Below are 15,826 nucleotides of genomic sequence, written 5' to 3' on the forward strand. Positions count from 1 at the left end.
TTTCATGACACAGAGCTAAATTTGGTCTCATGCTTCCTTTCAGAATAAATAATTAGATTTTGGGGGATTTTTTTAGAAACGGTGCAAACTGGTTTTGAGCAATTCATTGGTATATTTTGGAAAGTAGTGTTGACTCAGAAGGAGTCTGTGTCAACTTATAAGTATTTAGTCAGTGAAAAAGAGACTTCAGAAAGGTGATTTGCCAGTCTCACTTCACAATTAAGTCCTCTCATTTCTTGACCCGATCAAAGCAAGGCAGAAGTAAGGCTGCACTAAAACATCATCTACCCTGACACACACTGATACAGTCCTGCATCACTTTCTCCTGCAGGACAGGCAGCAGCTTGCATTGTTCCTGCCCCTAATGTGGGTTTTGGTTGCCTAAAATAAATGTTCTTGAGTCTGAGAAACAGCATTCAAATGTCTTTTCTCCCATTATTAGCCTTATTTACTTTTATTAACTAGTCTGTATCTGTAAAGCAAATCATACCAGTTGAGTTTTCACACAATTATAACCAAAAGTGACCAGGATGCAGAGATTTGAGGCTTGTCCACAATGCATAAACTATAAACTGTAGATCTACATCATAGTCAGACTCGACAGCAGCATGTATTGTTGTTTCCCACACTCCAACTTTGTGTTCTTTTCCCCTTATTTAATTCTGGAACCCCTCAAAAACCTTTGGAACACATGCATCCTCTCTAAAAAGCATCTGTTTCATTGCAGTGAGGTTTTCAAACAGGTTTCATTGAACAGTACCCACCAGACACAGCTACAAATGCTCCCACTGTCAGAAAAAAAAAAAGGCTATCCCTTTCACATGGCTTGCAAAACCTCTGCTTGCTCTCAGCTTCTCAAGCCTGAAAACAGACCCAAATTCTTCCTTGAAACCCAGCTAACAAAGCCAGCTGTGATTTGAGTGTTTGAAAATTCACCTTCTTACCACTAGCCCATGGAGAAAACATCTCTCCTGCCACCATCCGTGGCCTGTGGAAACACTAAATCACCCACAGTGAGGACCCAGGTACTGCAGGCTGGATTTGATCTGCTTTCTGCTTTCAGGATGAGTGACTTCTGCTGGCTGGCACATCACTGTGCACTGTGCAGGACTGCTCAGCATCACCTTCTGCACCAACATCTCCACAGATAACACAAACAAGACTTGTTCACACAATCACAGGATGATTGAGGTGGAAGGGACCTTCAAAATTATTTAATTACACACACACATACACATACCCCATCAGGGATAGGGACACCTTTAACTAAACCCAGTTGCTCACAGCCCTGTCCAACATGGCTTTGAACAATGCCAGACATGGGGCATCTTTCAGCTCTTTTTGGTAAAATGCTGATAAATCATCACCCTTCTCCTGTGAGAGGTGGTTTCCCCCCACCTCCAGCAGCCCCTCCTGGAGCTTAGAGATGTGAATGAGCATGGACAGTGCTGGCCACTTCATCAAACCCAGCGTGCCACCCCCACTTGCAGTCATCCCCTCCTTGTGACACTCTTGCTGTTGTCCCCTGGCAGGAGGACTACAACCAGCTGAGACCCCTGTCCTACCCCAACACAGACGTGTTCCTGATCTGCTTCTCCGTGGTGAATCCTGCCTCCTACCACAACGTGCAGGAGGAGTGGGTGCCCGAGCTGAAAGTCTGCATGCCCAACGTGCCTTACGTCCTCATAGGAACACAGGTAAAGCTTCTCCTGAGCAACTGGAAAGGTTTCCTATTTAACTCATGGGAAATTCAGCCAGATTTTCCCATTAGAAAAAAATTCATGGAGTGGGAATGGAATACAACATGCAGGTGTCCACACTGGCAAAGCTCATCCCATCTTTTTATTCCAATGTATTTTAATGCGGCTACAAGTCAAATACCTATAGGGAGAAAAGTTTTCATACAGGTCTCTAATGAGAAGGAAAAAAACATCAAAGTTTGTGGCTAGAAGCTGAAGCTAAACTTCAAACTAAATTTTAAGAATGGGAGTAATCAGCCAAATGACATGGGAAGGAAGTAGCCTCCCTTCATGCTTTTGCATCAACATTACAACTGGTGACTCACCATCCTGCTTGTGTTACAGTGACTGTCAGACTGAATGATCAAACCCCTTTATTTTGGCCTTAAAATCTATTAATCGTTCAAACAAACAGAAATGCCTTAAATATGGGTTTGTTACCAAAGTGGATAGAGATTGTGAGGGTAGGGGCTCAGCCACATGGAAAATGTCAGAGCACTGGACAGTAACCTAAGTCAAATTAGAGAAACAGATCACATTCTGGTCAAAACAAAAAATCTTCATGCCACAGGAAAGGCAAATAATTCAAACACTGGCTTTGTTTTCTACACTGGAATAATCTAAAACACATCCATTTAAAAATAAAAGCATTATCCTTTGGCTCATGCAGTCTGAAAATGGGCAGGTTTTAAATGCCAGAATACTTCACTTTGATGTTTTCTGTGGAAACAAAAGACCTGTTTCAAGTCAAACTGAGCAGTGTCTGGCCTGTCAGGGTGGGGTTTGGGTGCTGCAGTGCAGGGTTGCAGCAGCTTCCTCTACCAGCGGGGTTCTTTCCTGTACCACACCCATCTGAGCTGTGGCCCAACAACCTGCAAAGGAGAGCTAATTTATAGTAAACTAAAAAAAAAAAAAACTAAAAAAAATTTAACAATAAAAAGGTAAGTAAATGTATCGCCTGAGTTGATGAGTGATACAGATGCCCTGATGTAAAGCCTCAAGAATTACAGCACAGATTTTGTGTATTTTGCACTAGATTGACCTCCGGGATGATCCCAAAACTTTGGCGCGGCTGCTTTACATGAAGGAGAAACCACTCACCTATGAGCACGGAGTGAAGCTGGCAAAGGAGGTAACAGCTTCTTCTGATGCCACATGAAGCTGACTGATCACAGCTTTCCACTGGGTTTCTTTCCTTCAATGTTCCCCTAAGGCCCCTTGGCCCCAGACAGAGATTGAAGCCTCTGTTCCAACAGGCTGGACCCAGGCACACCCTGAGCCTGCACTTCTGCTGCAATGTCAGCTGGAACATGGAACATCCTGAGTGGGAAGGGACCCAAAGGGGGCAATGAGTCCAACGCCTGGGCATGCACATGACAACCCCAAAAATCACACCCTATGTCAGAGAGAATGGTCCAAACACTTCTGATCTCTGGCAGGTGCCATGACCTGAGCTCTAAAAACAGCATTGAGGAACACAGGGCAGCAGGTTGAAAATGGGCATCAAACCAGATTTTACTGCCTGTTTTATCTAAGTCAAGTGTTTCTTGCTCAGGGTTCTGCCAGGAGATGCATGTGGCAAACCCCTCCCTGCAGTCAAGCCACCTCCTGTCCAACTCCTCCCTATCCCTTACAAAAACACAGACAACAGGATTCCCACTTATCCATCACACTTCAGGCATCAGAGAAGGTGCCCCCAAAGTTTCTGTGTACATTTCTCCTGGAAAGGTAGGGGCTTAGGAGCACTCCCCAAGCCCTAGGGTGCAGGATTCTGGATCCTGGCTTTGTCCTCTTATATACTGCAAGTACTATTACTGTCCCTGTCCCTCAAAACCAGAGCATCCATGAGCAGAACAAGCTGAATAAGCCACAAGGTTGCTGAATAAGCTGAGGCTGCTTTCCCTGGCTTTCCAAGAGTGTTTGTGTCATCCCATCATACCCAGGAGACTCCTATCTCAAAATGATGCCTCCTCATTCCCAGAAGCCAGCTGGAAGCTCTCCCCAGGTAGCAGCTCCCTGGGACTGAGGGAGGAAGGACACAAGAGTGACAGTCCAGGGGAGAAGAGCCAAGCATGCAAAGGGATTCAGCTACCACCTAGCATTTCCTCAGAAGCCTCCCCAGCTGCACAGGCAGGAGGCCAAGCTCCTGGTCCAGCCCTCAAACATGGGTGCAGCCTCCTTCTCTCTGGAGAGTCGTGCAGGGAATTCCTGCAGCCATTCATCCCCATGTGGTGAGATACTCATGCTGATGCTGATTCCTTGCTAAGGATGACCACATGAGCTTGTCCCTTCACCCCAAAGGCAGCCAGATACAAAACAGAGAAACGGTCTGACCCCTTTCTAAATGTAGAAAGATGCTGGATCAGCATCACTCTGTGTCTCCCAGCAGTGGATGCTCACTCTCATTCTCCTTCCTCTCTTTCAGATCGGAGCCCAGTGCTATCTGGAGTGCTCAGCACTCACACAGAAAGGCCTTAAGACTGTCTTTGACGAGGCAATCATGACCATCTTCCACCCCAAGAAGAAGAAGAAGCGCTGTGCAAAGTGCCACAGGTGCTGCACCCTTGTGTGACGTCCCCTGGGAAGCAGAGCCAGCTGAGTTCAATGCAACCAAGCAGGTTAGAAAGGCAATGAAGGCCACACACAACTGAAATGGGGAGCATGACCAGAAAAGGGTCCTTCTTACCCAAATATAGGAGCTCTCCATCCTGTGAAACCTCCAAGCTGTATCACCCTTGGCCAACTCCTGTCTCTGTGCTTTCCTAACCCTTCAGAGCTGTTTTGCAGCCTGTTCCCACTGCTGCAGACTGCATCAACAGAAACCAGGATGCCTGCTTGGCTCTCCACCTTAAGAATAAGGTGAAGGTGGCTTGTGACAAAACAAAGAGCTAAAGACAGCAAAAGAAATGGGAGAAACTCCTTTTGTGGCCTTAAGTAAGAATTTATTAAAATTAGGAATTTGCAGTCCTTAGGAATTGAATCTGAATTGACTGAAAGCACATGGAGATCTGTAGAAATCTAGTATGTAAGATATACACTATAGGTAGGATGTACTTTAAAAATTGCTTTTCTTTTGTAAGACTTGGTAGTTCAGGAGATACTTTAGTTTGTTCAAACCACTTGGAAGCAAAGGTGGAGTGATTCCAGTTTGTTTTCACTTAATGGGCAAACTTCACAGCATCAGGATGTTGCTGCACCCAAGCTATCAAAATGGATCAACATTTACCTCCAGACTCAAGGAATGTTCTTACAACTAAAAAAAAAATGCAAATAGCTGTATTTTTATAGAGGAATGTTCAGGCTGAGCCATGTTTCCGTAAGCTGGGAAAGGAAGTACAGAGTTGTAGCATTAATGTACTGAAACAAAGAAATTCTGCCACCAAAGAATATTGCCCTAGACATGAAATAGCTGCATGGAACAATCTCTCTTCCAACTGAGAACAAGAGCGAGACACATTGCCATGGCAACTGAGAATTTACCTTATAGATCAGCTGGATTTCTACATCTCACCCAACAGCCAAGAATAGGAAAAAAAAAAAAAAAAAGCCAAAGGTCATACTGACTTTAAGTGCTTTGAGGTGATCCAATTGCCTTAAAATTATCCTTTTTTTATGAAGTATTTCTGTAAAAACCCTCATCAAAGTGGAGTTGTGAACTTGTTGACTTTTTGTAGCCTCCCTCCTCCCATTCATTTCTTCTCTCTCTGCTCCCATTTTTCCATCCTCACAGAGAGTGCTGTATCACAGTGACAGTGTGGCTGCAGTCCTCAGGAGTGGACTTTTCCACGAGTGGCAGCCAAGAGCATGGAGATGGGAAGCCCAGCCCTAGGGGAAGGGAAGCTCCTGTGATCTCCCCTTGCTGCTGGGGAAATTGTGCCTTGTCACTAAAGCCTGTCCAGGACCCTGCAGCTTTGCACATCACAGCACACAGACACTCAGAGGTGAACTCAAGGGTGTCTTGTTTCTTACAGCTGCCTCTGGCCAGCCTGGCAGTGCCACGAGACTGTCTTGCCATGGATTTCATTCCCCAAGCAGGAAATCCCAGCACCAGCACACACAGATTTAAAGATGTAACTCCTTGCAGAAGCTGTGTCTGTAGCCAGCATGTCCAGAAGTGACAGGAGGGAGCAAGTGACAGCAGTGGGACAACAGTCCCAGCCTGGAGACACGGGCCCTGCTCCCCTCTGCAGCCCATCCCACGAGGCTGGCAGCCCTTGGGAAGGGAAGCACAGTGTCCTGGCTGAGAGCTCACCTGGCAGCAGGCAAACCAGGCAGCTCCAGAGCTGCTGCTGCCCAGGGTGACTGCAGCCAGGGCACGTGGAAGGGACAAGCTTGGTGCAGTGCCCAGTCCTGCATCGGGACCAGGCTCATGGATCTGAGCTCCTCCTTCAGCACTAATTCAATTTCATACAATTGTAGGATGGTTTGGATTGGAAAGGACCTCAAAGATCATCTAATTCCAACCCCAGTTTACCATGGACAGCTACAAAAACCAGCTGGTACAGAAACCAACTCATCACAAAAACATTTCCAGGTGGAAATCAACAGTTCTCTCTGACAAAAGCCATCAGACTCAAGGAAAATGCTTTGTTCTTTTTTTACCCAGTGGCTTCCACTCACCATCCCTTTCCCCTTGCACACAAACATGGATGAAAACACAGTTCTGCCATACCTGAGACAGACAAGTTGCCTTCATTGCTGGTGACTTTTTGTGCATATTTTCTGTTTGGTTTTAATATGTCCCAGGCATTTACTTTCAGAGGCCCTGGCTGCTAAAACCCATCACAAAGTGAGGTGCAGGGGTCCATGCCATGGCATAGAGTTTGTGTCCATCCCCAGGCAGAGCAGTGAGTGTTCACCTCAACAGGACACTGCCTATCAGCTGAAAAACATATTAGAGGAGTATGAGGAGAACCAGGCATGGATTGACTAAATAAATTGATATTTAGGCTTACAGCATGACTAGCAGTCCACTGAAACAACAAAAAAGCCTTTAACAGATTTCAGGGAAATTATATCTTCACTCTGCTGCCTTTTACTTCAGTGGAAATTAATTAGGATGATTGGTTTAGCTCATGTAGGTTGCTGGAGAGTGATGTATGAGTCTCTGGTGGAAGAAGGTGAAGTCTGGTTTAGCTGAAGCACAATGCAAATGATCAGGTTGGAGCTGCCTGGTTTTCTTAGAGCTTTAAAAAATGTGGAAATAGAGGAAATAGAAAATCCAGAGTGACAGCTGAGCTCACCCTAACACAACGAGCACACTGGAAAAGTGAAATGAAGCAGCCTGGCATGCATCAGGGAATGCCACAAATAATAAAATTGGTTTTTTACCTGCCACTGAGTACCAGGGGTGATTGTTAATCTTAATGAAATGGCATAGGATCAGCAGTAAAATCAAAAATCAAGTGGGAAGTTGTAGCATTCATGTAACTGGAGTGGTTTGAGGGAAATAACCTACAAAACATATGGGGATGGAGAAGCTAAAATGCTGCTGTCTTTGTGTGTTAAACTGCAGCATCCTGAACAAATCCTTGCATAGAGGAAGAAGCTAGAAAAGTGTTAATACATGTACAAAAAATGTTAAGGCTAAGCAGGGGTTTCTTTGCACTTACAAAATGGAGCATGTCAAGCTTATGAGGCAATAAATCTTCAAGTTTTTCAAACTGATTTTGACCAAAATTTGAATTCTGGGAGCTAAGAGAGGGACAGTTGTCACAATCCACTGAGAAATGGCCTCTGCACTTCATTTATTTTAATTTTCTTCCAGCAAAATGAATGTCTTCTGAAAAGCCATGTTTAATGCAGTTCCTGAGTTAGGTTATGTACACACACCTGTCCATGAAATGTGATAATTTCTCAAGGATCTGCCCTGTTACACTATTTTTTGGGGGAGGAGGGGACAGCACAGGCCAAGAGGCTTTAGAAAGGGATTGCAGGCAGATATAAGGAGTCATTGACTATCTGGCAAGTCATACCTAATGCCTTTTTTAAAAGCAGCAGATGGTGTGTGAACAGGCAGTAAAGCTTATTTTCAGAAAAACCACAACACCAGACATAGTGCAAGTGCAGGCATAATGCCACAGATATAAACTTCAAGTTATTTTTCAGGCACCATTAGTAATAAGGAAAGAAAATCAATAAAGGACTGCCAGGTGAAAGGAGATGGGTTTACTCACTGTGAGAAGAGCTAGAAATCAGATCCCAATTTCACCTTAAAAGGAACACTGTTAAGGAGAGTCATAAAGGTTAGAAACCATCCCTGGAACTTATTTGACAACGTCCCCTTAATGCAGCTGATGTCAGAGCCTTTCCTGACAAACCTGCCTTTGCTAATAGTCTGCTGTCATTTCAAAAGCACTCACAACTTACAGGAAACTTGCTGGATCCTGTAAAATTCATCTCCTTTGGCCTCTTCTGAAATCTTCCTGTTCTACCAAGAGTTCTTAACCTGAAGGTGCAGTTTCAAACAGAGCTCCCAAAGTATTTTCGTGCAAGCCCCTGCAAGGAGATATTAGAGGTATTTGAGAGAGATCTTAATTCATCAGAGAGTTGCTACCTTATTAAAACCACCCACAGGTGCCTCTGCCCTTCAGAGCCCTGTAAAAACACCAGAACAGTGGAACTGGGGCAGTCCTGACACTTCCAGCATGACTTGAAGGAGGTCCCACAAAAACTCAGTTTGTCCTGTGCTTCCCAGAGCTCTGAAAAGTTGTGGGGAAGGCAGAAACAAGGCTCTAACCCCACTCAGGTCCATTCTCATTTGTTCAACTGGATATATGCCCTGTGTAGGTTCAGAATTCACCCCAAGTCCAGTATGACAATCAAAACAATCATTTCAGCAGCTGACGTTGGTATTTGACACCTTTTTTCTCTTTTGAAGCACTCAAAGCATTAAAAATAGACACAGAATTAAATATAGCACTGCATCTTAATATTAAATAAAGTTATTCCAAATATTATTATTAAAGGGACAAATTTTGGCAGTCCTCCTCATACTGAAGAGAATGTCTCTTCACAAGGAATTGTTTCCAAGTTGTTCATGTCTCATTCAATCCCACTGGCACTGCTCAGGTCATGAAGGAGGTCATGACTAATGATTGGTGATCCATCCTTGCAGTTTAACTACCAGAAAACCTCAGCCAGCTGCTCTAGTGGTGTTGGCCTGTGATCTTTTGAATCCCTTCAGGAATTCAGGAATAGTGACTCAATCACTTCCCTGGGCAGCCTGTCTCCCTTCAATTCATAGATGAGAGATGCTCATCTGCTTTTATACCTTGCTTAGAGCCCATGACCTTTTCCTGTGCCTTTTTTCCCAAGTGACAAAGCAAATACCTCTTGACTCACCACACAGAAACCTCATCTGGATTAAAAATAATTTGCAGTGGCATCAATCTGTCTCAGGCCAGGATTGTCTAAAAGCACATTTGTCTTCTCCAACAAAGCAATCCATATGCTCACATTGGCCCATTTGTTAAACAAAGAGGTAGAATGTAGGAATGTGGCTGCACATGCCTTTCTCCATGTATTTTCTTTTTCCCTGAGGAGGACCTGTAATGTTGCTTTATCCTACATTAAAAAAGGAAAATCTGGAAATAACAGAACATTTTGTTGGTTCACAACTCTATAGGGCTGGAGGAGCATCTGCTGTGACAGGAGGTGAGCATGGAGTGACCTACGTCAGATAACTCCTAGTCACATTTGAGCTCTTTGCAAAAATGAAGACAAATTTCCACTATGAATGTTTATTTTCCTCCTCGTGAATAAAGACCATCTGAAAGCAGGAAAAAGCCTCCCACTGATTTCGGTAGTGGCTTGTGATCTCAGCTGTCTTCACCTAACAAAACAAAACAGGAATAGAAATATTTTTGCATCAAAAAGTCAGGATAAAATCACCAATTAGAAGTCATGAATGCAACAGAATGCTTCAGGGGAGAGCTGCAAAATCAGAGCCTAGAGCTACAATTAGTCAGCTTGATCCTAAACCTTAAATTTAATTTTAAGATGTTAAGGGGATGCCCATAACTAGAACAGAAACAACAACAACAAAAAAATCTTCAAATTCTCTTTTCTTTGCTTCAGTTAAAGCTTTCAGAAACATAGGAACAAAAATCTGTTCTCTTGGGCCGTTTCAGGAGCCACATCATAACAGCAAAAAGAGTCAGAAGCTCATGGTAAGAGGAAAATTAGTTCAGAAACCCAGAGCAACAAGCAAAAAATCATGTGACTTGCTGTCAGTGGTGAAAAATCTCTTCAACTTTGAAAATATGGATCCCCATCCCTTTTCAGATTATACAGACCATAATGCAGTGTTTGGCTGTTCCTAACTATAATGGTAGGGTGGGGTTTTCAAAGATGCTCTGTGTTGGCTTCATTTCAATTCTCATGAAGGCAGTGGAAAATTTCAATGGGGTCTACACACGACTAATGTGGAAAACGTTTGAGAGACTTTATATTTCCTCCCTTTCTGACCTTTTATTTTGGCTGACCAAGCTTTGAGCACACAGATACACTGAGCCAGGTCCAAGAATCCTTTATACCTTCTGGCAGCTGGTTAAGGACGCCTGAAAGGAGTTGGGGCATCCAAAGACTTTGCTGATCTCACCTTTGGAGGCTGGATCCAAAACATCTCAGTTCAAACACTACTGAGCTGAAGATGAAAGTTACATTTTATTAACAGTGTAATATTCAAGACATATTGTTATCTTTGCTTATAAACCCTAAACTCATTGCTGTCACTGAATTTCATCTCATGCCCTTCAGGACACCAGGTTTGATGTGGTTTTGGTGAAGATCAGTTTGAGCTCTCACTGATACCAACTCTGGTGAATTTTGACTTTGACTGGAGGTTAATGAATTCCAAGTAAACAGTTGTCATCAGTCTACAGTTTCCAGATCTCCCAACATAACATTTGTTTGTATTGATAACATGCAGAAAAACTTGTCTGATGTCTGTCAAAGTAGTTTGTGGGTAAATCATATCCAGAGTGTGGCTATCATGTCATCTCTCTCAGTATTTTTCCCTAAATAGACAGCTGCTCTAACTTCATCACAGGCCTGGCAGGCATTGAACTGCCCTGTCAGCATGGAGCAAATGATCCCAAACTCTCCCCAAGCTTGTAAATATTAATTCACTAATAAGCAATAACAAAAAGTTATGTGAGAGGGGAAAGACACTGGCAAAATCTTCTTCACTCATGAGCAGAAGTGACCCAGGGTGCCAGGGGAAAAATGCCATATGGTGTGGTGGCCCTGATGCCCCAAAAAATATGGATTGAGGCTGGTGAATGGGTTGGGAGGTGCTCTGTGGAGTCACACTTGGGAACCTGGGGCTCAGCAACACCTCGAGACTGGGAGAACTTCAAAGGAGGCTACAGAGAGGAGCAGAGAGATGGAGTGTAAGGACAACTGAATCCAGTTTAATGTGTCATGATGTTGATGCACTTCTACAAATGCAAAAATTTCACTGCACAGAGATTCTCTGCTCCCCTGAGAACACAAAGACCAGGACATTTTGTTCCTTTCTTTTTGTGCTTACTTAATAGTAATACTTAAAATTACTCCTTAAGAAATGCTTAGAACTAACAGTTCAACAAGTTGTTCAGATTGAGTTTGTGAAGCAGATGTAATAACCTCAACACACATCAGGAGCTAACTCATCACCAATCAGGTTTTAGCCAGTTAGGAGAAAGAGTCACTTACTTGATGTGAGCAACTGAATTTTTCTCTCTTAAAACTTGCTGTGTGCAATATTGCTGGAATGTGGGGTTAGTGAAACCAAAGGATGGTCACTAAAACAGTATGTCTGACTTTTGAGTGGTATGCCTTTTTTCCAAAGATTAACCAAATCTTCAGAATTCAAAACAAAACTATTTCAAACCAAGGAAATTCAGTTTTCATGCAAATGCATTCTACATAGTTTAAAAATCATGTAAACACTATTAATTTCCTATTTACAGCACATAATTCTTGTTTATCATCTTTTAAACATGTAATTACTGTATATTGTAATGCACATTAATATCGTTTATTGTACATAGTTTATTTTAACAAAATAAATGTATTTCAAAGTATTTTGACAGCATCCTTTTGGGGAAGTGTGCTGCTGTGTTTATTTTCCCAGATGCTAATCACATGCACCTTTCAGGTAGGAAAAACACCAACCAACATATTGGCAAGGAAGATGATGACCTGTGCACCCTGTGGTCCAGCAGCCAGGGCAGGTAGAGTCAGGAGGGAAAGTGAAAGGCTTATTGTGATGAAGAATTTACATAAGGAAAGACAGCCCTGCTGGTCTGGAAATAAGAATATGACTGGCTCCAGTCTTCCAGGGGTTCAGTGCCGACATGTGGCTTTTGTTTTTTAAAAAGTAACAACATTAATTACCCAAAAAAAAGTGCCTTTTTTTACCCAGATGTTCATTAAAATTCATTTCACAACCAGAAGCAATCTCATTGACCAGCTGGTCTGGTCTTCAAGTTAAGCCTAGAAATCCCACCATTCCTGAACAACATCCCTCATCTTGGTTGGACCAAAGCAAGTTTCACCAGAGGAAGGCTTTTTGCATGTTCCTGCAGCTTGTGAACCTCTGCAGGTTTAACTAGCCCTGCATGCAGCACTTGCAGAGAAAAGGCAAAGAATATCAAGGTTTATTCCTAATAAAAAGGCACTGCAGCCCAAATCCCTGGCTGCTATAAATGGGTACGTCCTCAGAGGAGCCAGGACAATCCAAGAGAGCACAGCACATAACATGGAATATATTTTATTCGTCTTCCCTGAGGAAGGTGGCATTATTCACCAGAATTTCCATGGTCTGATTTTATCTAGGAAGAAGTGGCACAGAGAACCCACATGTCTGGGGTTAACAGCATTGTGCCAAAGGCATCCCCCAGAGCAGAAAATTCCTAAATTGCTGGCAGATAAGGCTGGGTGGAAGTAGCCAAGGGAAGGATGGAGACATGCAGTATCTGATGCTTTTACATTTCCCTCAATACCCATGGCTGGCTACATTCCCTGGCAGGATGTTGTGTGAGACAGGTTTTGCTCTGAGCCTGGGTGCTGGTTGCAGTGCTTTCATGTGGGTACAAATGAGAGCAGGAGGCAGCTGCCCCATCTCCCAAAGAGAAATCCAGTCAGTGCAGGGAACACCCATCCAGGGAGGCATCCTGCCCTCCCTCTCATGGCAACTCAGCTCTTTAAATGGGGTAAATACACTGATTTCTGGCATGGTCAATGAGGCTGAGCACACCAGCTGCAGGGGAGCTGAGCTTCCAGGGCCAGTGGATTACTGGGGCTGTCATGGAACAGGAGGGCATTTTGACAAATCAAAGCACTGCATGGCAGTGACCATCACTGTTCAGGTTTAATGAGCCACAATAAACCTGAGGCACTGAGTGCCCTGCAGAATACAGATGTGACTGGGCACTTACAGTCTGTACACTGCAGAACACACTGTAGAGAGGAAAAAATCATCTGCAGCATCATTCCCAGTGTCCAAAAGGGGAACTGAGGCACAAAAAAATCCATTGCTTTTTGTGGCAGAGAGAATACCTGAGGTGTCATGGCCTTTGTGACAAATACTCCTTGCAAACACATACCAAAGACAAGCTGTTCAACTGCTTTGGACAGGTTGGGTGGTGACATCTAAAACCATGGCTTTAAAGAGCATTAAAATGCTCCCAAGGAGGTGGCATTTGCCTGGGAAGAAGCTTCTCATGCTCTGAAATATGTGGGCTATGTTGACTGCCTACAAATTCTGGGCAGGATGTACCACCCCAGCTGCAGCATTAAGGACATGAAAACTAAAGATCTGGTCACAAGTTGTGACAGGACAAAGAGTAATGATTTTAAACAAAAAGAGGGTTGATTTATACAAGTGTTTTACAGTGAGGATGGTGAAACACTGGCTAGAGAGGTGGTGGATGTCCCATCCCTGGAAACATTGTAGATGAGGTTGGACAGGGCTCTGAGGAATCAGGTCTAGTGGAACATGCTCCTGCTCTTTGCAGGCAGGCTGGACTAAAAACAACTCAAACTATTCTGTGATTTTAAATATGAAAATTGATGTGACTTTAACAGAGTTAAGACCTACTAGTGTAATAACTTCTGGGGGGAAATTTCCACATTTTCATTGGTCTACTGTCACTCAGGGCAGATCCACAGCATCTCTTTTGCCCTCCTCCTTGAAGGAACATCTCAAAGTGACATTTTGCTGACTTGGTTTCAGTCAGTACATCCTTCCCACCTCCCCAGTCTGTTCCACAGGCTGGCTGCATCAGTCCAAACCCTTTTCCCACCCTGCAGAGTTTTGTTCTGAACACTTGTGGAGGTTTCTGCTGTCTCACCATGTCCAGGTACAGCCCTGATTTCCTGCTGGCTGCAAAGGAAGGAAGTTTGCCACTTTCTAACCCTGCCTGTAATCCTGAGACTGCAGCACAGCCAGACTCCATCAGAGAAATTCAGTGAAGGAAATGACTTCACACCAAGGAGATGTTTTGCAGGTGTTCACAGCTCTGGCAAAGAGTTTGTAGGAGCTTGTAGATATTCTACGTGAGAAATCTCTACACTCAGAAAAGGAGGGACACATTGCTTGAAATTGCTTTCATACTACAGTTTTGAGGTTTATTAAGGACACAAAACAATTTGCAGGTTTCTCATAATAACTGTAATGTCAATTAACAATATCAGAGGGACCGTGAGGTGTAATTTGAAACAAAAGATGAGGACTTTTTAAAGGGTAGTTCAACTCTCCATCAGCCAGAAAAATTGCTTCTGCTGCTGTTGGATATAGCAGTCTCTATTCAGAATTACAGAATGGGTGATCTTCCTATCAGTCATAGTACAGCTTTTACAGATAAAAAAAAAAAAGTTATGTCAACCAATAAATTACAGGTCCAAATAAATCTATCTTAGTGTGGACAGGACACCTGGGGTAGTTTCAAGCATTCATCCCTGTAAATGAAGGTGACTGCATCCAGGAGACAAGGCACTGAGTGGGGGGAGACAGGTGCAGGTATTACTCTGAGCAGCAGCTCTCTCCTAATGGCCATCTGAGAAGGTGTCTTTGTTTTGTGAGCTCCTTTGGGCCTCTCCCACTTGGCAAATCTTCCTTCATTCACTTAATTTTCTATTTTGCTCAGGGGAGAAATGAGGGATGAATGTGAATGTGTCCTCCTGCAGGTGGGAACCAGGGAACAAAAGCACTTGTGTGGCTGTGGTCACAGGGGGCTCATGTGGCAGCTCCCAGGTGTTCCCCTAGTTTGTAAAGAGTGGGTCTGAGGAGGTCTGAAGTGTCATGTGGAATGTCTGCTCTCTTTCCTGTGCTGGACTTGTCCCACTCACCATTACTGGACACTTCACAGCTTTCCTGCAAGCACATCTGGCTGTCCCCCAGCTCTGTGTGCACCCTCAGAGGAGCAGGTGTCCACAGAGCTGAGCAGCTCAGGGAGCTGTGGGAACACCCTTCCTTAGCCCTCTTTTTCCCACCACCTCAGCCAGAGGCTCACTGAAACTAAACCATGATCATTGCATTTTGGCTTGGTCCTTCTGACTCTGGAAATTGTCAGGAGAGATGCCTTGGGTCTGCAGAGTCTCACTGATTCCACGTGAAGCCATTTCCCCTTCAATCCCTGGACAAAAGCAGATGGTTCTACAAATAATGTGTATCTCTCTTTTTTTTTTTTTTTTTTTTTTATGAACTGTCCCTTGTGAAGTTGGGTTTTATTTGGGTTTTTTTTTTTCAATAAAACATCTCCATTAAAGCAAAGCTAAAAAACTAAAATACATGGTTAACTGTAAAAGTGCACTGATATTAAGCAAAACACTTAATCATGAGCTTAAGTCCTTGGCTGAGTCAGGGCTGAGTATGCATTCTCCCTAATTTCAAGGTAGTGATATGAATACTTATTTCCATTTCATTGGCCTTGAGACCTTTTTCTTTGACTGTTATTCCTGAATGACTGCAGGGTAAGATTAACTAATGGGGCTGGGAGGGGGAGGTGGTGGAAGTGTTGGTTAACTGCATTTGTGTTACTGGGAAGAAGCTAAACCCCAGGTGAATCAGGCTGTTAGGGAGGAGGCAATGACTTTGT

At 43.7% G+C, this 15,826-nt stretch overlaps 1 protein-coding gene across 1 annotated transcript in view; it reads left to right on the forward strand.

Annotated features, from left to right (window-relative positions):
* RHOJ (ras homolog family member J) overlaps window positions 1-11,820 on the forward strand; it is a 61,206-nt gene extending 49,386 nt beyond the window's left edge. Inside the window, exons 3-5 of the mRNA XM_021554460.2 lie at window positions 1,533-1,697; window positions 2,776-2,871; window positions 4,165-11,820. Coding sequence (XP_021410135.1) covers window positions 1,533-1,697; window positions 2,776-2,871; window positions 4,165-4,311 — 408 coding nt within the window. The 3' untranslated portion in view covers window positions 4,312-11,820. The remainder of the gene's footprint in view (window positions 1-1,532; window positions 1,698-2,775; window positions 2,872-4,164) is intronic.
* The last annotated feature ends 4,006 nt before the right edge of the window (window positions 11,821-15,826 follow it).

The sequence above is a fragment of the Lonchura striata genome, chromosome 6 (genome assembly GCF_046129695.1).
Source record: "Lonchura striata isolate bLonStr1 chromosome 6, bLonStr1.mat, whole genome shotgun sequence".
Taxonomy (NCBI): Eukaryota; Metazoa; Chordata; class Aves; order Passeriformes; family Estrildidae; genus Lonchura; species Lonchura striata.